The sequence below is a fragment of the Hypanus sabinus genome, chromosome 29, assembly GCF_030144855.1.
Source record: "Hypanus sabinus isolate sHypSab1 chromosome 29, sHypSab1.hap1, whole genome shotgun sequence".
Lineage (NCBI taxonomy): Eukaryota > Metazoa > Chordata > Chondrichthyes > Myliobatiformes > Dasyatidae > Hypanus > Hypanus sabinus.
Window position 1 is genome coordinate 38,334,542 of NC_082734.1, and position 25,631 is coordinate 38,360,172.

The 25,631-nt window shown below is 39.6% G+C and overlaps 2 protein-coding genes across 4 annotated transcripts in view; both read left to right on the top strand.

Moving 5' to 3' along the window:
• Window positions 1–1,625, top strand: part of LOC132382817 (oocyte zinc finger protein XlCOF6-like) — a 45,554-nt gene extending 43,929 nt beyond the window's left edge. The window contains exon 4 of the mRNA XM_059953271.1: window positions 331–1,625. Within this exon, the coding sequence (XP_059809254.1) occupies window positions 331–1,435 (1,105 nt within the window). The 3' untranslated portion in view covers window positions 1,436–1,625. The remainder of the gene's footprint in view (window positions 1–330) is intronic.
• The window catches only part of LOC132383244 (zinc finger protein 420-like), a 97,318-nt gene that overhangs the window by 18,943 nt on the left and 52,744 nt on the right, over window positions 1–25,631 (top strand). For all 3 annotated transcript variants that reach the window (XM_059954178.1, XM_059954177.1, XM_059954179.1), the window contains exons 2-3: window positions 23–70; window positions 6,974–7,185. The gene's annotated coding sequence lies outside the window, so the exon portion shown is untranslated. The remainder of the gene's footprint in view (window positions 1–22; window positions 71–6,973; window positions 7,186–25,631) is intronic.

Genomic DNA, 25,631 nt, shown 5'->3' on the forward strand with positions numbered 1-25,631 from the left:
CCAATATTTCTATTGATCCTAGGAGATGAAGTATCTCATCCCAGCTGGAAACGTTCTTTGCATCTGAAATGTAAGTTTTCGGTTTGAACTCAGTGAGTCCACTGGAACCCGGGTGCTGAGAACACACCAGCATTTGTTGATCTGTCTGTGGGAAGCAATTCATTTTATCATCCAAACCGATCGTACAACAGAAATTTCACAGCAGTGAGAGGCCATTCACTTGATCACTCACTCAGCCTCAGCCGATCCACAGACACACCAGTGAGTCACAAGGAAAGAGACTGTTCAATTGTCTGATGTATGGGAAGAGATTTATTTGATAATCTGATCTGCTGACACTGGGGAGAGGGTGTTCGTCTGTTCAGACAGGGAAGTGATTCACTCAGTCATCCCTTCTACAGACTCAACACCGAGTACATACGAGAGAGGCTGTACACCAGCTCAGACTGTGGGAAGGGATTCACTCCGTCAATCCACTTATAATCACACCATTGGGAAGATGCAGTTCACCTGCTCAGACTGTGGGAAGGGATTCACTCGATCATCTGATCTGTTGGCACACCAGAGAGTTCACACGGGGGAGAGGCCGTTCAGCTGCTCAGACTGTGGGAAGGCATTCACACAGATATCCAGCTTACTGAGACACCAGCGAGTTCACACTGGGGAGAAACCATTTACTTGCTCACATTGTGGGAAAGGATTCATTCATTCATCTCACCTGAAGCTACATCTGCGAGTTCACACTGGAGAGAGGCCGTTCACCTGCTCTGAATGTGGAAAGGGATTTTCTCAGTCATGCAATCTTGTGGCGCACTATCAAGTTCACACAGGGAAGAAGCTGTTCACCTGCTCTGAATGTGGGAAGGCATTCAGTCGGTCATCTGACCTACTGATACACCAGTCAGTTCACACTGGAGAGAGGCCATTCACCTGCTCACATTGCGGGAAAGGATTCAGTCAGTCATCTCATCTGAAGATACATCAGCGAGTTCACACCGGGGAGAGGCCGTTTCGCTGCTCAGACTGTGGGAAGGGATTCACTAGATCGTCTGACCTACTGGCACACCAGAGAGTTCACACTGGGGAGAGGCCATTCACTTGCTCTGACTGTGGGAAGGCATTCACACAGTTATCTAGCCTTCTGAGACACCAGCGAGTTCACACTGGGGAGAAACCATTTACCTGCTCACATTGTGGGAAGGGATTTATACACTCATCTTACCTAAAGCAGCATCTGCGGGTTCACACTGGAGAGAGGCCATTTACCTGCTCTGAATGTGGTAAGGGATTTTCTCAGTCATGCAACCTTGTGGCACACTATCAAGTTCACACTGTGGAGAGGCCATTCACCTGCTCTGAATGTGGGAAGGGATTCAATCATTCATCAAACCTTCGGAAGCACTACGGTGTTCACACTGGGGAAAAGTTTAAATAAGCTGCATGCTGGATATTTAACCATCACAGTTACTGAATCCAGAGGCAAGTTCACAAGTGACTGTTGGTGTCAAACTCTCTAATTATTGTTGCTGCTCATCACACCCAGTTCTGCACCCTGGTGACTGGGAGGAGTTCCTTCAACTGATGTTCACATTTAATGGGACTGGAGTTTAATATTCTGAATCTGTGACAAATAAATCAGTTTTATTTTAAACTCTGTCTCAGGTACTCAGTGAAACTTTAACACACCCAGTGTACATTAGTCAACTCCACTCTGGTCCATGACAGCCTTTATGTTCAATGACAGGTCACTTTCATTGCTTCCATCGGGCATTGTCCCACACAGCAGGGTTGTTGGAATAGAGAGTGTGCTCTAAAGTCTGAAAACAGAATGTGGAATATTAAGTTGGATGTTCAATGGAGCAGGAGGTGCGTCAGCTCAGGGCAGAGTTTCAGTCTCTGGACAGTGAGAGCTGTAAGAGGAAGAGGTGCAGGGGAACGGGGGTGGGGGTGGGGGAACAACAAATGGCAGAGTCGCAACAGTTGGAAGCTGATTGATGGATTTTAAAAAATGGTTTGAATTTGACTGTTGACACCCAGAATGCTTGTTGACATTAAGTATATTGCCTATGGAAGCTTGTTGTTTTAAGCTGGCAACTGATTTCCTATAAAAATATTGACCAGATAGGTGCTGTTTGGCAGAGAAGAGGTTATGCTTGTACTCGGTTTCAAAGGCACTGTATTTACCCAGAAATCTGAGGTTAAGAATATACTATCACGGTAAATTAAGTACTCAGGTCCTGATAATCCAAAATTGTGCCCGAAGGCATATATGCATTCAGTGGACTAAAGGCTATGTAAGGATTTAGGACTCTCATGAAAAATATACTACTTTATTAACTACTTTATCTGGCATAAAGTTAAATATATCTCCAACTTAAGTAGATAAACTGTTTTCTACCAATTGAAATGGAACATTAAGGTCAGGTTTGATGACAACCAGACCAGCTGATGCCGGTATTTCGGTAGCTGATGGGACTGTGGCCCAAAAGAAGGAGCTGGGTCCAACTTCTAGTGAATTAAAATGTCAATTAGAGTGGCACAGGAAAAACAAACTCAGTGTCTTCCCTGGTTACTCCACAGATCACCTTTGTGAGGCCACTTTATGAGTTCCCCACCGTCAATCACGTCAGGGTGACAGTGATCACAGTCTCTAGGAGCAGCTGGGTAAATACCAGATAGATACTGGATTGGGCAGTGGGACGTGCCCAGAACTGTTGAGCTCTAGGAATGGACAGATACACACTGAGCCAAATCACATATCAATGACTGGCAAGATCGGCTCATCATTAAACAGACAGGTAGAACAACACCCTGAACCAAAAATATTGAAACATGGCAGACTCAATAATGCTAGTCAGATGTGAGTTACTAGAACATTGAATAGTACAGGCCCTTGAGCCCATGATGTACTGATGTGGAATCATCTCCAAGATCAACCTAAATGTTCCTTCCTGTACAGCTCTCCATTTTTCTATCCTGGTAAACCCCCTCTGCACTCTTTCTAATGCTTCCACATCCTTCCTATAGAACTGAACATAATGCTCGAAGTGTATAACCAGGATTTTATAGAACTACAACGTTACATCACTGCTCTTGAACTTAATACCTGACTAAAGAAAGCCAACATCCCATACACCATCTTAGCCACCTTATCAACTTGCATGGAAACTTTGAGGGATCTATGGATGTTTCTCCACACTGCTAGAAATCCTGTCATTAACTCTGTATTCTGCCTTCAAATTCATACTTCCAAAGTAAATTTGGAATTGTATGTGCACCTCCTGGCCGCTTGGGGCACAACAGAGGGGGAGTAATGTTACTGTGGCAGAAACCTATGTAAATATTACACTGTGGTTTACAAATCCCTCTGGCCTCTTCTTGTCTGCCTATCACCTCCCCCCCCCCCCCCCCCCCGTGCCCCTCCTTTCCTCTCCCCAATGGTCCACTCTCCTCTCATCACATTCCTTCCTCGCCAGCCCTTTTCCCACTCACCTGACTTCATTTATCACTTATTTACCACCCTCCTTCCCCTCCCCCTCTATCTTTTTACTCTGACTTCTCCCTTCCTTATCAGACCTGAAGAAGGGTCTTGGTGTGAAACGTTGACTGTTTATTAATTGCCACAGATGCTGCTTGACCTGCTGACTTCCTCCAGCGTTTTGTGTGGCCCTTCAGAATTTGGTGACCTGAGCAATCAAATGCCCATGCGTATAGTTGACAGAAATGGTGCATGCGCTCTCAGTAGGGTGAATTGGAAGGGCAGGTGGATGGATCTGTCAGATACTGCTGAGCTCCAGCTCTCTAAATCCAAGTACAGCTTGGGGAAAAAAGCAGCTTTAGTTCTTGAGAAAATCACCTGTGTTTACCTCTGGACTTTTTATGTTTTATTCTGGACTTTTCCACCCATGAGGACATGTTTTGTGCCATTCTCTCTGGGTACATTTCTCCTGGGTAACAAGTGACTTGCATCTTTCACATCACAAAAGCACCACAAGTTGTTCCTCCAACTTGGGTTGAACCTCGCTGTAACAGTGTGATGTCAGACATCACCATGGAGACTAAAATTATTTCACATGAAATGCTGTCCTTCACCCATTGATGTCTTTTGTAAGTCTTTGAGACAGGTTAGAAATGACTAAAGAATTTGTGACCACAAGATAGAGGAGCAGAAACAGGAAATTAGGCCATTGGGCCCATGGAGTCTGCTCTTCCATTTCATTTCTCAGACTCAATCTCCTTCCTTCTTCCTGTATCCCTTCATACCTTGACTAATCAAGAATCTATCAACCTCTGCTTTAAATATACCCAATGACTTGGCCTGTGGAAATGAATTCCACAGATTCCTCCTCATCTCTGTTATAAATGAATGTTTCTCTATTCTGAGGCAATATCTTCTGGTTATAGATTCCCCAATATAGGAAATGTCTTCTCAACATCCCCTCTATCGAGGCTCTTCAACATTCCAAAGGTTTCAATGAGTTCCTGCCCCCACCCTTATTTTGAGTTCTAGTAAGTACAGGCCCAGAGACATCAAATGCTCTTCCTATGATAAGTCTTTAAATCCTGGAATCACTTATATGAATTCTGAATCCTCTCCAATGTCAGCACATCCTTTCTTAGATGAGGGGTCCAGAAATGCTAACAATACTGCAAGTGGGACCTCACCAATGCCTTATAAAGTCTCAACATTACATCCTTGCTTTTTATGTTCTCGTCCTCTTGAAATGAATGAATGCTAGCATTGCATTTGCCGTCTTCACCATAGACTCAACCTACAAATGATCTTTTCAAGATCCTGCACATTATCCCCCGAATGTGTGCAATAGCTTCTGGTAGTCAAAAAGTTAAGACATCTGACTAAAAACATAACTAAAAATACCTTTTCTGAGGTAAATTATTGATGCAAACAGTGAAGGGACAAGTGATGGTGAGGTGAGTTCAGGTGATAAGCTGAGATGACGTGTTGCAGAATCATTACAGATGGAGTTCCAATAATACCTGTGGGCAGGTTTGCATCACTCTGGGTGCTGAAAGGAGAAATTGGGTCTAGATAGAGAACATTAGGTACTCATTCAACTGGCCCGGGAGGTTGGATCACTCTGGGCTCTGAGTTTGAGAGCAGCTTTGGCATGGAGTGAGTCGTTGGGCACAGTGGTCTAGGTCCAGGGGGCTTTTGCAGCAGTAGTGTGAAGTATAACACACTGTTTAGACAATTTAAATGCTGGCCCAGATCGGAGACAAGAGCCGATTTCACTTGTTCTCTGCAATCTTCATTTTTCTCTCCAGGGCACTGGAGCCTCTTGCTGTTGCGCTGTTCGGTCAATTCAAACACTGGCCCAGATAGACTGAAAAGACTATGAGCCGATATCACTGTTCGCGGTGGTCATCTCCATGGTGTTGATGCTATGAAGATTGCCCAGCTGCTGTGCTGCTTGCCAGCTATTACAATGGCTTTGGCCCTGCTCCATGCTGCTCTGTGGTTCAGATGTGAGGGCTCAATTTTAGTTTGGAATGCTGTTGTTCACTTCAATTGTTTTCCCTCTTGCGCATCAAGTGTTAGTCTTTTTAGTTTCATTTTTTAATTAGCTTCTTTCAGGTTTCTTGCTTTATGGCTACCAGTGAGCAAACAAATTTCATTTGTATAATTCTTTGAAAATAAATGAATCTTTAATCCTTCCTTTGCATCTCAGACTTTTGAATTTTCACTGCATTTAGAATACAGTCTACGCTTTTAATCCTTCTACTAAAGTGCATGACCATACACTTTTCACACTACATTCCATCTCCATTAGAATTTGCTCATTCTAATCTGTCCAAAGTCCTTTTGTAGCCTCTTTGCTTCCTCCAAACTAACTCCCCCTCCTATCTTTGCATCATCCATAAAACTGACCACAAAAAAATCAATTCCATCATCCAAATCAATGACATATGACATAAAAATAATCAGTCCCAACACAGTCCCCTGTGGAACACCACTAGTTACAGACAGCCAACCAGAAAAAGCTACCTTTATTCCTACTTTTTGCCTACTGCCAATCTGTCGATGCCCGTGTTAGTATCTTTCCTGTCTGGAGTCTGAACTTGTCAAGCAGCTTCAATGCTGCACCTTGTTAAGGCCTTCTGAAAATCCGGGTACTTAACATTCACCAATGTTCCTTTGTCTATTCTGCTTCTTGTTTCTTCAATGAGTTCCAACAGATTTGCCAGGCTAGATTTTCCCTTAAGGAAAGCATGCTGACTGTGGTTTCAACAAGTACCCAAAAGCACATCTTTAACAATCGACACCCAATGTCTTCCCAACCACTGAGTTTTTTTCTGTTCATTTACGGGATGTGAGCCTTGCCAGCTCAGCCAATATATTTTGCCCATCCTTAGTTGTCCTTGAGAAGTTGGTGATGAGCTGCCTTCTTAAACAAATTAGAATGGGCAAAGAGGTGGTAGTTGGAGTACAGTGCAGGACGTATATGGTTATGCACTTTGGTAGAAGGAATAAAAATAGACCATTTTCTAAACGGGGAGAAAATTCAAAAATCCAAGGTACAAAGGGATTTGGGAGAACTCATGAAGGATTCCCTAAAGGTTAATTTCAAGTAAAGTCAGGTTGAATCGGTTGTGAGGCAGGCAAATGGAATGTTGGCATTCATTTCAAGAGGACTAGAATATAAATGCAAGAATGTATTGCTGAGGCTTTATTAGGAACTGCTAAGGACTTACTTGGAGTATTGTGGGCAGTTTTGAGCTCCTTATTTAAGATAGGATGTGCTGACATTGGAGAGGGTACAGGGGAGGTTCATGAGAATGATTCCAGGAATGAGAAGTTATTATATGAGCTGTGATTGAAGGTTCTGGGCCTGTACTCACTGGAATTTAAAAGAATGCGGGGGGGGGGTGGAATTTAGGGGAAATCTCCATGAAACCTAATGAATGTTGAAAGACCTCAATAGAGTGGAATTGAAGAGAATGTTTCTTTTAGAGGCGGAGTCCAGGCGGAGTGACATAGCCTCAAAATAGAACAGAGATGAGGAGGCAAACACGAGGAGATCTGCAGATGCTGGAAATTCAAGCAACATACACAAAATGCTGGTGGAACACAGCAGGCCAGGCAGCATCTATAGGAAGAAGTACAGTCGATGTTTCGAGCTGAGACCCTTCGTCAGGACTAACTGAAAGAACAGATATTAAGAGGTATGAAAGTGGGAGGGGGGGGAATAAAGCTAAGAGCTGGAAAGTTGATGGGCAAAAGAGATGCACAGCTGGAGGAGGAATTCCTTTAGCCATTTAGAGTGGTGAATCTGCATTTTGTTTCTACAGGTAACTGGAGATCAGGTCACTGGGGGCAGATAAGGTGGCGATTAATAAGTCAGGGGGTGAAAGAGTATGGAGAAACTGGAGACCCAGAGATGGGGTGAGTGGGTATTTAGAAGGTGGTAGGGATGACACATTGATGGAAGTTAGTGAGGGGGGCTAGGTGAAGGGGGTAACAGTGAGATGGAGTGGGTGGTGAGGGAAAGCCGGAGCCCTAGAGTTCTAATGTTTTCTGGTATTCATTTTCTGGATTTTTTCTCTCTGTTTCATGGATGTCTGTAAAAAGTAAGGATTTCAGTTTCTGTACAGTATACATTCTCTGATATTAAACAGAACCATTGAACCATCTGGGGGAATGGGTTGACCAATGGACAGTGGAGTGGGGGGGGGGGTTCAGTGATTACAGGGACTTGGCAGAGACTGGTGACAGTGATGAGGGATTAAGAGGGCACCCCAGAGGTGGGGGGGGGGGGAAGAGTGAGAGTGGAAAATGAACAACCCAGAGAAGGAGTAAGGGAGAGAGGTGTGGAGTGACCCAATGATTGGTGAGAGGAGTGACTCAGAGATGGCTGGAGTAAGTGGGTGACCCTGAAACGGAGAGGATGTGGGGAATAGGAAGATCTAGAGACTGGGTGATAAAAGGTCTTGATCTGAAACATCAGCGGTTCCATAGACATTCCCTGAATTCCTCTAGCACTTTGTGTGTGAGTTGTATGTAGTTTTGTTGGTTATTATCTGTAAGACTGTATCATGACAAGTATTCTAGGTATGTAAATAAGGCATTGGAGCTGTACAAGATTTCAAATTTTTTACTTAGTCATGTATTGGATGTGGGTGTCACTAGCTAAGCCTGCATTTATTGCCCATCCGTAGTTGCCCTTGAGAAGTTAATGATAGTGAGTGACTTGGAGGGGGATTTCCAAGTGGAGGTGTTCCTAGCTATCTGTTCTCGTCCATCTAGATGGTAGTGGTGCTGCCTTAGGAAATTTGGTGTATTGCTGCAGTGCATCTTGTAGATAGTACACACTGTTGTTTGATGAAGCCATTCATTCTTTTAACTTGTCCCGAAGATGTGTGCAATGAAGAGGCTATTTAATGTTTATTTGTTGCCATAATTCTTCACAGACACTTGCAGTGTAATGTGTTCCTTGGTCAGAGTCAGTGTGACTTTGCAATCTCCATCTAGGGATATAGTCGTGAATCAGAGTTTTGGCTGTGTATGTGGCTGCTGGGAGAGCTTCCACCCATCTTGAAAATTTGTCCACTGTTACTAACACATCTGAATATCCTTGGCATTTCAGTAATGTAGTCCACTTGTAGATGTAAAAATGGACTAGGTGGGGCAGGAGTACTTAGTTGAGGTAGCATCTCCAACGATCTGAGGTTTGTTTTCTGACATGTCATATATCTCTCAACTGTTTGTTGAGCTTGCATCCTGAACTTTGGATTCCACCACCTTTGGGAAAATCTGTCAGCCATCCTTTGCAATTCAATGCATCCTAAGGAGATAATCTGTTCAGAAAGCAGTTCAGCTGGGCCATTAGTTCCATATCTCTATACTCTATCGCCATTTAACAACCTACCATTTTTCATCCAGTCCCACTTCTCTTCATTTGAACGTTGATCCTGCATTTCTCAAATCTTTTATGTTCGTTTGTGATACAGAGTTAACTTGGTTTCAGTTATCTGGTTTTCTTCCATTTCTTTTACTCCTTCTCTCAATCCCCTTTTTGCAGTTTCGTCTTTATTTCCACAGCTTTCCATTGTGCCCATTCTAGAGTGACTTTTACATTTTATTATGGAAACTTCTGATCGTAGTTGCACGATCTCCTGAAGTTCTCATACTAGTTGAACATTCTTGATTGGAGTTCCCAGGCTGTAAGAAATCCTCTTTGTCTCCATAGATTTCTGAAGTCATGAACAACTCCGAAAGCATATCGAGAATCCATGTAGATATTAACTATCTTCCTTCTGCTAGCTTACAGGCTCCAAGTTAAGCTTTCCGTTCTGCCTGCTGTGCAGAGGTACCAGGAGCAATGCTCCCTGAGGCCATCATTTCATTTTCTGTGACAACAACCATTCAAATTCCTCCCTCAATTGTTGAGGTGCACCTCTTTTTGGTAATTTGCATTTTCTTGGCAATTTTGTTCTTGCATGGTCATGATCATCGTGGTCTTCCATGTCCATGGACAATAGTGTAGCTGGATTCGTTGGATTTGCTCATTGAATGCTGCTGTTAAGAGCCTCAAGAACAGTGGTCCACACGGACCACATGGATCAGCTTCACCAATCAAACCATCCATGAAAGTCGACTTGAAAGGACCATATGGGGATTCTTTTGTTTTATCTTAAGTATTGCTTGAATTCCTGAATTGGTGACCTAAGCTGTCTTGTAGTGGTCTTCAGAAACATCTCAAGACTTTTGTTTGCAATCATCCTGTGTTGGGATTGTCCTTCCAACCATTTCTGAATTTCATCCCAATCATCGGATAAATTCTGTTTATCCTCTCCTATACTATACTCAACTTGAAGTGTCAACTGTCGTATTTGTTGTGAAGATCTCTTACAGCTGGTGATTTTGGAGATTTAGTAGTTTGCTTCTGAGCTTTGGTCACTGTTTTAAGTTTGAGCTTAATAAATACTCTTCACTTTTAGACTTCACTATTATGAGACAATATAATTATATGATTATAATTTGATTTCTTAAAACTTACAATCTGATTTTTTTAGTAGGGCTCATAGCCAGCTGAGCCAAACAAATTCTTCGAAGTTATTCTTTCAGCCTGTGGATTTATCAAGGCTTATTTCTTAGCCTGTTAGAGTTGCAATCAGAATTTTTTAAATGGGATCCACCACAAATAAAAATACAGGTTTCTTCTCACTTTTAAACTCCCTTTAAATACGTACTGAACAGAATCAGATTTTTTTTTGACAGTTCAGGAATGGAGAAGCTCTCTTACCTCTTGGATGCACACCAAAACTTCTTTTCTTTGTCTGACGAATTCCTTGAAGTAACTGCTCCAAGTTGGGTGCCAAGAGCTGTCAGATCTCATATTTTTGATCCCTGGGTTCTTTTCGGAGTTCACAAATGAGTGAGAAATGTTGATATGTTGAGTCTTCATGATTGCTTGTTTTAAAGTTTAAACAAAAATTGGAAACTAAGTGAGGAGCTGAGAAGCAAAGAACGAATTTAATAAAATGCAGAAGAAGATGGCGCCTTTCAATAAATCTGTCACCTTTATACTCAAGATAACAGAAAATTGCTTACATAACAAAATCCAATCAAATTGTTATATAATTAAAACAATTACAACACTTGCCAATGTAAATGAAAAGGAATATGTAATTGTTATACTGCTTTCAGCCAGTGAATGAGGATGAAACTACTACATACTGTGAAAAATCAATGATTTTGTTAAAAATTCAAGTTGTTATTATGTCCGTAAAAATGACCATAAGACAAAGGAGCAGAATCAGGCCATTTGGCCCATTAAATTTGCTCTGCCATTTCATCCTGGCTGATCCATTTTCCCTCTCAGCCCTTCTGCTTTCTCCCCATACCCCTTTATGCTCCAACTAATCAAGAAGCCTACACCCTCTGTCTGAAAAATACCCAATGACTTGGTTACAACAGCTGCCTGTGGCAAGGAATTCCATAGATTCATCACACTCTGGCTGAAGAAATTCCTTCTCATCTCCATTCTAAAAGGACATCCTTCTATTCTGAGGCTATGTCCTCTATTCTTAGACTCTCCCACTGTAGGAAGCATCCTCTCCACATCCACTCTATCAAGGCCTTTCACCATTCGATAGGTTTCAATGAGGTCACTCCTCATTCTTCTGAATTCCAGTGAGTAGAGGCTCAGAGCCATCAAATGCTCCTCATATGTCAAGCCGTTCAAACCTGGAATCATTTTTGTAAATCTCCTTCAAACCCTCTCCAATGTTAGCACATCTTTATTTAGACAAAGGCCCCAAAACTGTTCACAATACTCCAAATGAGTCCTCCAGTGCTTTCCTTGTAAATTCTCAACATTACATTCTTGCTTATTATATTCTAGTCCTCTTGAAATGAATGCTAACATTGGATTTGCCTTCCTCACCACAGACTCAACCTGCAAATCAATCTTTCAGGTATCCTGCACAAGTCCATTTGCACCTCGGATTCTCGAGTTTTCTATCCATTTAGAAAATAGCCAATACTTTAATTTCTTCCACCAAAGTTCATGACCATACATTTCCCGACACTGTATTCCATCTGCCACGTCTTTGGCCATTATCCTAACCTGTCTAAATCTCTTTCTTTCTTTTTCAATCTTTTTATTGAGTTTCATATATATATAAAGAAAAACATAACATAATAATGAATAGGTTATGAATACAATAGACTTGAAATTACATTGGTAATATAATAATATCCTATTAAACATCAACAGAAAAAGGTACATTAATCAATCAGCTCTGTATAACTATATATGAAAAAAAAACAAAAATAATCATCAAAAAAGAAAAAAGAATTGAAAATAAGTAAAAGAAAATGTATATTGAAAAAAACCCACTAAATTAAACTAACATGGGCAATAATAACAGTTTATAAGTATGTGATAGTGTCAAAAAAACTCCGGAACTCCATACCTGAACAAGAATAAGCAGAAAGAAAGTCTGGAAAAGGTCAGATTAATTCATATGAAAATGTCGAATAAACGGTCCCCAAGTTTCTTCAAATTTGACTGATGAGTCAAAAATAGTGCTTCTGATTTTTTCCAAACTTAGATATGAATTAGTTTGGGAAAGCCACTGAGACGTGGTAGGAGGATTTACTTCTTTCCAGTTTTGTAATATGGACCTTCTGGCCATTAATGTTACAAAAGCAATCATTCGTCTGATTGAAGGGGAAAACTGAATACCATCCTCATTTGGTATACCAAAAATTGCAGTAATAAAATGAGGTTGTAAATCAATATTCCAAATTGAGGAAATGGTAACAAATATGTCCTTCCAATAGTTATGTAAAGTGGGACATGACCAAAACATGTGGGTCAATGAAGCCACTTCTAGATGACACCTGTCACATTGAGGGTTAATATAAGAGTAGAATTGAGCAAGCTTATCTTTAGACATATAAGCTCTATGTACAATTTTAAATTGTATTAAAGCATGTTTAGCACATATAGAAGAGGAATTAACCATTTGTAAAATTTTTTCCCATTTATCTGTTGAAATATATCGAAGTTCTTTTTCCCATTCTTGTTTAATTCTATCTGATATTTCTGGTTGTATCTTCATAATCATATTATAAATAAAAGCTACTAATCCCTTCTGACAAGGGTTTAAGGTAAAAATCAAATCTGAAAAATCCACTGAAGTTGAATTGGGAAAAGATGGTAGAACTTTATGTAAGAAATTTCTGATTTGTAGATATCTGAAAAAATTAGATTTAGGTAATTTAAATTTGTTGGAAAGTTGGTCAAAGGACATCAAAGTACCTTCAAAAAACAGATCACGAAAACATTTTATACCTTTCCTTTTCCATATGCTAAAAGCTTGATCTGTCCAGGAAGGTTTGAAAAAAAAAATTAAGTAAGATAGGGCTATCAAGAACAGTTTTTCAGAGTAAAAAACTTACGAAATTGAAACCAAATTCGTAATGTATGTTTGATAACAGGATTAGATATCTGTTTATTGAATTTAACTAAATCAGCAGGAAGAAAAGAACCAAGAACAGAGAATAGAGAATATCTCTTTACCTCGTTACATTCCAAATTTACCCACTGCGGGCACAGTGGTGAATCCAAATCTAGTTTCCAATACATTAAGTTACGAATATTATTTGCCCAATAGTAAAATCTAAAGTTAGGTAAAGCTAAACCACCATCTTTTTTAGATTTTTGTAATTGCTTTTTACTTAACCTGGGGTTTTTATTTTGCCACACAAATGAGGAAATTTTTGAATCAATGTTATCAAAAAAAGATTTAGGAATAAAAATTGGTAAGGCTTGAAATAAGTATAAAAATTTCGGTAAAATCATCATTTTAATAGCATTAATCCGACCAATTAATGATAGGAATAAGGGAGACCATCTTGTAGTAAGTTGTTGAATTTGATGAAGCATAGGTAAAAAATTCAGTCTAAATAAATCTTTATATTTCTTTGTAATTTTTATACCTAAATAGATAAAGTTATCAGTAACAACTTTAAATGGTATCCTGTCATTCAATAAAGTTTGTGCGTTTAAGGGAAATAATTCACTCTTATCCAAGTTTAGTTTATAACCAGAAAAGCTACCAAATTGAGCCAACAAGGATAAAATAGCGGGAATAGACCTGTCAGGATCAGAAATATATAACAGCAAGTCATCAGCATAAATTTGTATAACTTCTCATTACGGGTAATACCAAAAATATTAGGAGATTCAAGAATAGCAATGGCTAAAGGTTCTAATGCAATATTAAATAATAAAGGACTTAAGGGACAGCCTTGTCTCGTACCACGAGATAATTGAAAAAAAGAGGATCTATAATTATTTGTAAGAACAGAAGCAACAGGTTTATAATATATTAATTTAATCCATGATATGAAGTTGGGACTAAAATTAAAATTTCTCAATGTATTAAATAAGTATGTCCATTCAACTCTATCAAAAGCTTTTTCAGCATCTAATGAGATAACACATTCTGAGATTGTGGGTGATGAAGTATAAATTATATTAATCAATTTTCTAACATTAAAAAAGGAATACCGATTCCTAATGAAACCAGTTTGATCTTCTGAAATAATCTGTGATAGTACCTTTTCTAATCTAATGGCTAAAATTTTTGTAAGAATGTTAGAATCTACATTTAATAATGATATAGGGCGATAAAATGCACATAAAATAGGATCTTTATCTTTTTTAAGAATTAGGGAGATAGTAGCTTCATAAAAAGATTGAGGTAATCTCTTCTTAGCAAACGCTTCATTAAAGATTTCACATAACCAAGGGGAAAGCAAAGAAGAAAAAGTTTTAAAAAATTCTACAATATAACCATCAGGGCCAGGAGCTTTCCCTGAATTCATTGATGAGATAGCCTCTCCTATTTCGGCCATAGAGATAGGAGCATCTAACAAGCTACGATCTTCATCTATCAGTTTAGGAATATTCAAATTGTTAAAAAAATTATCCATCATGGACAGGTCCCATCAAATTCTGATTGATATAAAGATTTATAAAAATCTTGAAAAGTGTTATTGATTTCTTTATGATCAGTAGTTAAATTACCATCTTGTTTACGAATTTTAATAATTTGTCGCTTAGTCGAAATAGCTTTTAATTGATTAGCTAACAGTTTACCAGTTCGATCACTATGAATATAGAATTGAGCCCTGGTCCTAATTAATTGATTTTCAATTGAAGAAGATAATAGTAAACTATGTTCCATTTGAAGCTCAACTCTCTTCTTATAAAGTTCTTTGGTAGGAGTCACGGAATAAATCTTATCAATTTCCTTAATTTTATCCACTAATAAAGCAATATCTAAATATCTTTGTTTTCTTTTACCAACGGAATATGAGATAATTTGTCCACGGATAAAAGCCTTAAAAGAATCCCAAAGTATTCCTCTGTCGATTTCTTCAGTATAGTTTGTTGAGAAAAACAAGTCAATTTGCTGTTTTATGTAGGTGATAAATTCTGGGTCTTGAAGCAAAGTAGTGTTAAGTCTCCAAGATCTAATATTATTGGAAAAGTCCGAAATCTTAATAGATAACTTCAAAGGTGCATGATCCGAAATAGTAATAGAATCATATTTACAATCAATAACATCCGTTAATAACCGATGATCAATAAGAAAATAGTCAATTCTAGAATAGCTATGATATACATGTGAAAAAAATGAAAATTCTTTATCTTTAGGGTTCAAAAACCGCCATATTTCAGTGATTCCCGAATCAACCATAAAAGAATTAATAAGTAAAGCTGATCTATTTGGAAGAGTACGGATAGGTTTAGATCTATCCATCGAAGGATTCAAACAACAATTAAAATCTCCACCCATTATCAACATATATTCATTTAGATTAGGAAGGGAAGTAAATAAACGTTTAAAAAATTCAGGGCAGTCAAAGTTTGGAGCATAAATATTAACTAGAACCACTTTTCGACTAAAAAGTGAACCAGTTATCAACAAAAATCTGCCCTGTGGATCAGAAATAATTTCATGATGTGTAAACGAAATTGAGGGGTCTATAAAAATAGACACACCCCTAATTTTGGCGGTACAATTCGAGTGAAATTGTTGACCCTTCCAGAACCTAAAAAAACGCTGATTATCCTCCCTCCTAATATGGGTCTCCTGTGCAAAAATAATATTAGCGTTCAATCTATGGAATACTTTAAATATTTTTTTTACGTTTAATCGGATGATTTAAACCATTAGTGTTCCAAGAGATAAAGTTAATAGATTTATCCATCATGCCAATATTAGTTGTGTATATCATAAAAGGTTAAAAAGACACATAACCCATAATTCAGGAAGAAGGAAAATTGATTCAGGAGCAACCGGAGAACATGACACCTCAACAATATTAATAATTTAAAGTCGGCCCATAGACTAAAAGCAAAAAAATAAAAATCAAAAGCGTGAAAAAAGATCCCTACCCCCTCCCCCACCCTTTGAAAGAAAGCCAAGCGGCAGGCGCATAATCTAATACTAACATTACCCCCATTTCAAGATGGCAGCTCCATAAAAAGATTTAAAAAAAACTATGTAACACCCAGATTTAAATATAGGGTTGCGACAAAAAAAATATATCAGTCAGAATGAAAAAACTAATATAATAAAACAAACAATCATTAATAAAAAAAGTATAAACATTAAAATTTAAAAGTGTAATATACCTTTAAAAAAAAATTCCATATTCAAATACAAGAAAGATGACGTTTCATAAGCAAAGGCTTATGGGAAGAAGAAACGACATTTTGAAAAGCCATATTACTAAATACAAATGTAAGTTCAGCAACCTATTAAAAGAAATTTAATAAAAAAAAGTTATCAAAATAGGATTAAAAAAGGGATTTAATAGACACTACAATATACAAAAAAAAGACCAAAAAATCCAAAACATTTGTCCCATTTCTAAGTACAGGCAAACAAATAAATGCTTACAGAAAACAAAGTCTTACGGGAAAAAGAAACGACATCTTGGAAAAAAAAGTAAATCATTATTACAAAATATAAACGTATATATCCGAAACAGAAAAAAGAATAAAAAAAAGATATTATAAAAATTAAAAAGAGCATCTATAAACAATGATGATAGTAAAAAAAACCAGACCCGTAGATCAGGATAAGAAGTTATAACCCAGCTTCATAGGTTAAAACTTAAAATGAAATGTCATCCTCTCTCCGAAAAATCTTCAACATAACACATAGTTCAAGTTGCACTAGAAGATCGATATTCTTCAACAAATTTCTTCGCTTCTTCCGGAGTGTTAAAAAATTGCTGACTGTTGTCGTTCAGCGTAATTCTAAGCTTCACTGGATACATTAAAGCTTGTTTAAGTCCAATCGAGTGAATCTCTGCCATCACTGGTTTAAAAGCGATTCTCGCTCTCATTACTTCGAACGAATAATCTTCAACAATACGAAATGTGTTGGTGTTGTAAGAAATCATACCTTTTTTACGAGCTAATCGAATTAATAGCTCTTTCTCCCGAGGATAATGAAGGCGAACAATCACCGCTCGTGGTTTACCAGACATAGCCGAAAATCTCGCAACTCTGTGAGCGCGGTCGATAACAGGCTTAGCTTGCAAACCTTCACCACCAAAAATTTCCCACAGTAATTTAGAGAAAAATTCAGTTAAATCACCGGACTCAACTTTTTCAGGAAACCCGATGATTCGCAAGTTCTGTCTGCGAGATCGGTTTTCGAGATCAGTAATTTTAAACTTATACTGATCTACTGTTTTAACAGTCGATTGTATCTTCTTGTCCAGCGCTTCAATTGTACGTACTTTTTCACAAATTAATTTTTCAAGAGTCGTGAACTTATCTTCATGCCGCTGAATATCCGATGCCTGCGATTGAAACTTATTATCAAGCGATCTAACAACTCCTTCAAGTTCAGACATTTTCGTGGTAAGCTTGTTTTCCAAACTTGCCAGTTTACTTTCCAAACTTGTTGCTTTACTTTCCATTTTACTTTCCAGCTTGCTTTCCAAACTTGCAAGTTTAGCATCCAGAAGATTAGAAATTGCGTCGATAGATAAAGGCTCCTTAGACGATTTCTTGCTTGTAGCCATTTTAAGTTTGACAGAATTAGATCAAATATAGTTTTAGGAAAAAAAAAGTTAATCGAAAGTATCAACTCATATGATTAAATTCGAAAAGATTTGATTAAAGGGTGATTATAGTTGAAAAAATAAAGAGCGCCTAAAAGGCAGATGTTTACGTCGCCATCTTGAAACTCCACCTCCTGTCTAAATCTGTCTGTAGCCTCTCTGCTTCCTCAGAGCTACCTGCCCCTTCACCTATCTTCGCTTGCGAACTTGGCTACAAAACCATTAATTTCATTATCCAAGTCTCTGACATAATGTATTAAGAAGCAATCCTAATACTGACCCCTGTGGAACACCAGCAGCCAACCAGGAAAGGCTTTCTTTATTCCCAGTCATCATCTCCTGCCAATCAGCCAATGCTCTATACATGCCAGTATCTTTCCTATAATACCATGGGCTCTAAACTTGCTAAGCAGCCTCATATGGGGCACCTTGTCAAGGACCTGAAAATCCAAGTACATGACATCAACCAATTCTCCTTTGCATATCCTGCTTGTTATTTCTTCAAATAACTCCAATAGATTTGTCAGGCAAGATTTTCCTTTGATGTAACCATGCTGACTATGGCCTATTTTAACATGTGCCTCCAAGTACACCAAAACTTAGGTCAGACTAACTGGCCTATAGAAACATAGAAAATAGGTGCAGGAGTAGGCCATTTGGCCCTTCAAGCCTGCATCGCCATTCAGTATGATCATGGCTGATCTTCCAACTCAGAACCCTGTACTTGCTTTCCCTCCCTCAATCTATAATTTCCTTTCTTCTGCCTCTCTCCCTTCTTGAAGAGTAGAGTGACAGTTGCAATTTTTCACTCTTCTGGATAATTCTGGAATTAATTGATTCTTGAAAGATCATTAATAATTCCTCCACAATCTCTTCAGTCACCCCTTTCAGAATCTTGGGGTGTACACCATCTGGTCCAAGTGACTTATCTACCTTCAGGTTCCAAGGAACCTTCTCCATTGTAGGGGCAACTTCACACACTTCTGATACTGCCACTCTTTAACTTCTGCTAGTGTCTTTCACAGTGAAGACTATTGCAAAATAGTTCTTCTGTCATTTCATTGTCCCCCATTGGCACCTCTCCAGCAGTCCAATATCTATTCTTGCTGCTTTTTTACACTTTATGTATCTGAAGAAACTTTTGGTATCCTCTTTAATATTATTGGCTAGCTTATCTTTGTAATCCATATGATCATGAGACCATAAGTCATAGGAGCAGAATTAGGCCATTCAGCCTATTGAGTCCACTTTACCATTACATCATGGCTGATCCTGGATCCCACTGAACCCCATATACCTCCCCCACCATATCCCTTGAAGCCCCAACCTATCAGGAATCAACTTCTGCTTTAAATATACCCATGGACTTGGCCTCCGCCACAGTCTGTGGCACAACATTGCACAGATTTACCGCTCTTTAGCTAAAGAATTCCTCCTTCCTTTTGTTCTAAAAGGTTGCCCCTCAATTTTGAGGCCATGTCCACTGGTTCCGGATACTCCCACCAGGGGAAAACACCCTTTTCATCACTTTCATATTTCATCTGTTCCTTCTTTATGACATTTTTTGGTTCCCGTCTGTTGGTTTTTAAAAGCTTCCCAATCCTCTAACTTCCCATTAATTTTTATTCTATTATATGCCCCCTCTCTGGCTTTTATGTTGGCTTTGACTTGTAAGTCACGGTTGTGTCATCCTTCCATTAGAACATTTCTCCCATTTTGGGATATAGTTATCATGTGCTTTCAATTTGCTCCTAGAAACTCCAGCCAATGCTGTGTTCCCTTCCAATCAACATTAATCAGCTCCTCTTTCATGCCCCTGTAATTCCATTTACTCCACCATATTACTGATACATCTGACTTCAGCTTTTCTCTCTCAAATAGAAGGATGAATTCTATCATGAGATCAATGGAGCATAAGGGTTCCTTTGTCTTAAGCTCTCTAATCAATTCTGAATCATTGCACAACATCCAATCCAGAATAGCTGATCCCCTTGTGGGTTGAACCATGAGCTGCTCTAAGGAGCTTAGAAAAGCTCCTTAGCCAAAAAGCCATCTAGGCATTCTGCAAATTTCCCTCTTGGGATCCAGCACCAACCTGATTTTCCCAAAATCTATCTGCAAATTGATGTCCACCCTGACTATTGTAACATTGCCCTTTTGACATGCATTTTCTATCTCCCATTGTAATTTGTAGACCACATCTTTACTACTGTTTAGGTGTCTGTACATAACACCCATCGGGGTCTTTTCACCCACAATGATTCAACATTTTCTGATTCCATGTCACCTCTCTCTAATGACTTGATTTCATTTTTTCTGACAGTGCACCACCTCCTCTGCCTGCTTGCCTGTGCTTTTGATACAGTGTGTAGCCTTGTATATTAAACTCACAGCTATAATCTTCTTTCATCCATGAATTATTGAGGCCCACAATGTCATACATGCCAATTTGTAACTCTACTACAATTTACCTACCTTATTCTGTGTGCTGAATGCACTATCACTCTGGTTCCCATCCCCCGCCAAATTAGTTTAAACACTCTGGAACAACTCTAGCAAATCTTCCCGCAGGTGTAACCTGTCCATTCCGTGCAGGTTGTACGTTCCCAAGAAGAGATCCCAATGATCCATAAATCTGAACTCCTGCCCCCTTCACCAGTTTCTCATCCACACATTCATGTGCCAAATCATCCTATTCTTACCCTCACTGGCACGTAACATAGGCAGCAATTCAGAGATTACTACTCTGGAGGTCCTGTTTCTCAGTTTTCTACCTAGCTGCCTAAAATCACTCTTCAGGACCTCCTCACATTTGCTACCAGTGGCATAGGGGCCAACATATACCAAGACTTCTGGGTGTGGCTTCCATTGGCAGGTTGTCCCCTTGAATAGTGGTATATTTATTATTGAGGGGATAGCCACAGGGGTACTCTGCAGTGGCAGCCCATTTCCCTTCCTTCTCCTGACAGTGAACTGCCTCATGCAACTACCTCCCTGTAGCCCCTATAGGAAGAAGTACAGTTGACGTTTTGGGCCAAGACCCTTCGGCCCGAAATGTTAACTGTACTTCTTCCTGTAGATGCTGCCTGGCCTGCTGTGTTCCACCAGCATTTTGTGTGTGTTCCCAGATAGTTACCTTGCCTAAGCCTAATAAGTCAAAGCCACTCCAACACTGGTCCACTCCAAGATTTGGCCGCTTCGCTCACGCCTGCTTTATCTTTATTCACCCTTTCTAATGAATTCCACTCAGTGATTGGTCGCAGTCCCACTCTGAAAAACTGTCATGATGTTCTGCCTTTTTAATTGAGTGTGAACCTAATTGAAAAAGTAGCTCTCTTCTCGTGCTCCTGCTCAGTGATCACCACAGTCCAACTCCTTACTACGGTTAAATCTTAAGATCTTTTAGTCATGCATTAATTCAACTAATATCTTTCAAAGAATTTAATTAAAATTACATTTCTACTGCTATGCTGTTAGGCATTTTATTTTAGAAGTTTTCTGCAAATGCAGTGTGTTCTGTTAGTGTTTTGCATAAACTTCATAGACTAGTGTTTTGGCTTCAGCTCAGATAAGGAGCCATTTGTTCAATTTCAAGGTGTGGTGTCAGCCAGTTGGGTTTGTCTTGCTGTCAGCTCAACTGCACTTGAATGTGAAGGAGTGACAGACACAGCAGAACTAATGTGCTGTTGTATTGGAGATTCCCATGCAGAAATTTCTTGCCTTTTCTACCCTGTAAAAAGTTTGAAAAGAAGGTCAATGGGTGAAAGACAATATTTCAGCTAAGATAATTTTAGTCTTTATGGTGACCTCTGACATCACACTGTTACAGCGAGACTGAACACATTTTGGAGGAACAACACCTCAGTGCCAACTGGACACAGTTCAGGCATCCAGACACAACATAAAATAATCTGTCTTCCTCTGTGTATCAGAATGGGTCATTCCTGCCTTTGTCAACCTGTGACTGGCCTCAGTTTGTCTCTCTGAGTTAGTATAGATTCACATTCTGGGCGTGTCCCACAGACATACTAAGAGCACACAGTATTTACACAAATCAGGGCTTTGGGGCTGCAGCCCAAGTGGGGTATATAGATTAAGGGGAGTAGGGGGAGGGAATGAGAGCAGGAGGATAAGACTACAAATGAATGATCAGCAAAATTTCGAAACTGATTGACTGAAATAAGAGGTTCATGTTGGGGGTTTCCGGTGACATCATCGTCGAGAATGGCAGCTTAAGTCACTAGCTCCTCCGGAAAAACGCATATTAAGCCGTGTTAACCCATCAAATATAGTATTTTTCAAAAAATATTTGAACTGAAAAGAGGGGCAAGAATGGGGAAAAAGATTGGAAATAAAAAAAGTGACACTGCGGAGCGTGCGGCCGAGAGGAGTGCAGTGAGCAGCTCTCTTACACGACCGCGTGCTAGCGAGGCGGACGCTGGGCCTTGTTCAGGTGAAGTAGCGAATATGATTGAAGTTCTGAAAGAGATAAGGGAGTTCCAGAAAGAAATAAAGCAGCAGCTACATGATATTAAGTCAGAGCTCGCCAACGTCAATCAAAAAATAGCGGTGGCAGGGACTCGAACTGAGAAGGTGGAAGATTGCATTCAAAACGTTGAACGAATACTGAGTAAGATGATAAAAATATTAAATCACCAAGAAGGTAAACTGCTTGACCTGGAGGGAAGATCACGGCGGAAAAATATCAGAATCTACAATGTTCCCGAAGGAGTGGAGGGCTCGTCTATGACGGAGTTTGTCAGAAAGTTGCTGTGGGATGAGCTGGAGCTTCCCTCAACTATGGAGCTGGAAATCGAGAGAGCGCATGGTGCGTTAGTCCCGAAGTCTTCCGAAGATAAGCCACGTTCAATAATAATTAAATTCCTTCAGAACAGCACCAAGGTGGAGATTCTGTGAAGGGCCTGGGGTAAGAAGAGAGTGTTTATAGACGATAAATTAATATATTTTGACCAAGATTACTCCCCCACGGTCCTACAGAAATGTAAAGAATACTCTGAAATAAAGAGAGTACTAAAGCAAAAAAAGATTAGATTTCAAACTCCGTACCCTGCTAAACTTCGAGTGTTTTATGATGACGGGACGCAGTTGTACCAGAGAGTGGAAGAGGCAACTACAGACATGAAGGCCAGAGGGTTGCCTGTCAGCGTGACCAAATCGAGGGAAAGCCTGGCAGAGGAATTATTCCACTCCGCTTGGGAAATAGTGCGTGAGTCAAGAAGGCAGGAGACGGGAGGAGGCCGAGAGAAGTATATCAGGAAGAGACCGGGTGTTTCCCAAAGACAGTCCTCACCCCCTTCAGAAGAGCCATAAGGTTTGGCTAACTTTAAAAATGTTGAGAAGCTAAATGGAAGCAAAAGTAGACAGTGATATACCTATCTTGAGAAATACTTATTATAATGTGGATTTTATATTACTTAGTTGTTATTCTTTATTCGCTCACTTACTCCTTTTTCCCCCACCAGAATGAGAATATATATATATATGTGTGTGTGTGTGTGTGTGTGAGCATATATTATATGTTATTTATATATATATATATATTCTCACGGAGTCTCCCAAAGGTGGCACTGGCTTTGGCAATTCTGTTGCTGATCTCTGCATCTATGTTCACCGCTTGTGATAGAGTACTGCCCAGATAAGTAAAGCTGTTGACTACCAGTAGCTTCTGCCTCTTTACTGTGATGTGTGGTTCCTGGTAGGGCTTTCCGCATGCAGGCTGGTACATAACTTCGTTCTTTTTGGTGTTGATTGTAAGTCCAAAGTTGTCAGAACTGCCAAAGCCAGTGCTGCCTTTGGGAGACTCCATGAGAATGTATGGGAGCGGAGAGGACTCAGCCTTACCACCAAGCTGAAGGTCTACCGAGCAGTGGTTCTCACCACCCTCCTCTATGCCAACGAGACCTGGACTGTCTACAGCAGACACGCTAAACAGCTCAACCACTTCCACTTGAGCTGCCTCCGCAGACTTCTCCATGTACGATGGCAGGACAAGGTCCCAGACACAGAGGTCCTGGTGTGGGCTAGCACCCACAGTGTCTACACTGTCCTACAGAAAGCCCAAGCCAGATGGGCTGGCCATGTCGTCAGGATGTCTGACAGTCGACTACAAAAACAGCTGGTGTATGGAGAGTTGAGCCAGGGCAAGCGCTCAGTTGGAGGGCAGAAGAAACATTTCAAAGACTGCCTCGAAGTGTCCCTCAAAGACCTCAATATCAATCCCAGTAGCTGGGAATCACTTGCTCTGGATCGCCCAACCTGGTGGAGCAAGACCGCTAAAGGAGCGTATGCAGCAGAAATCAGACGCACTGCGGAGGCTCAGAGGAAACGCGCCGTGCGCAAGGCTCGAGCTACCTCCACTTCCACTACAGCACCTACCCTCATGTGTCCCACATGTGGGCGAGCTTTCAGGGCCTGGATTGGCCTCACCAGTCACCTCCAGACCCACAGTCACAAACCCTCCACCTGACAGAAGTCGTGGTCGTCTTCAGACTTTGAAATACGAACAACAACATATGTGTGTCTGTGTGTGTGTGTTTATGTATATACAGCAGGAATACACAAGGAAATCTTTTCTGTGTAATGGATTTGTTCTCTGACTTTTATGAATACTGCAATGGGGGCCCTCAACTCACAAGTAGGAGGGGTTATCCCCCACAGTTAGACATTTCCTCTTGCTCAACGTAGGGTCATCTACTGGAGACCTCAGCCTTGGAATCACACGTTCGTTGCCATTTGTGTTGTTATTTGTGTTTCTTGGTTCTTATTTGTTCAGGGAGTAGATCGATTAAGTTTTGTTCTAATTTCAGTGACACATTGACAGATAAATACAGATGGCTAAGGACAAGGTAAAATTCATTTCTTTTAATGTCAATGGGCTATTAAATCCAATCAAACATAATAGAATTTTATACAAAATGAGAAAAGAACAAGCCCGTGTAGTATATTTACAGGAAACTCATTTAAGTGATAATGAGCATAAAAAACTAAAGAGAATTGGCTTCACTAATTTGTTTTTTTTCCTCATATAAATCAGGACATAGGAGAGGAGTTGCTATTCTTATCTCAAGTAAGCTAAATTTTGAAAAAGTATTCAAAATGGGAGATAAAGAGGGCAGATATATTCTGGTAAGGGGGAATATAGACAGAAATTCAGTTACTCTATTGAATATATACGCACCCCCGGGAAGTGATACTGGTTTCTTTCAGAAAATTACTGATACTATGGTAATGGAAACAGAAGGTCTCCTGATATGTGCCTCAGCAGTCCATCCTTGCTTTTCTATTCTAGTGCTCTCAAAACGAATGCCATTTCAGTTCAGGGAAATTAGGGACAGGCAATAACTGTCAGATAGTAACTGTTTGACTTAAATTTACAATTACAACCAAACTTAGACTCTTCCAATAGAAAAACCTATGAAACAAAATCTTTACATAAGTAAGTTAATACGCTTTTTGAGGATGTTGGTTTAATTGATATATGGAGGGACCTTTTCCCCAACAGAAGGGATTACACTCATTATTCTGCTCCCCATTCTGTATATACAAGAGTAGACTATTTCACAACTTTTGGAAAATACAAAGACAAAATAAACACCTGTGGAATTGGGGCAATAGATGTAAGTGACCATGCACCTACATATTTATCTGTTGATTTTGACATACAACCAAAGAATACTATTTGGAAACTAAATTCAAGTCTACTCAATGATCCATACTTTAAAGAACAAATTAAAAATAGAAATTGGTCTCTACTTAGAATTCAATGATAATGGAATTATCCCATTTTATCCCATTTTATGGGATACTCTGAAGGTGGTCTTAAGAGGAAAAGTTATAGAGATATCTTCATATAAGAAAAAAATAAGGAATGAAACATCAGAGGAATTACAAAATAGGCTGAAGGAACTGGAGGAAAAACACAAATTTGGCACAGGATACATTAGGGGAAATTAAAAGAATTAGGAATGAAATTAATAGTTTGGCT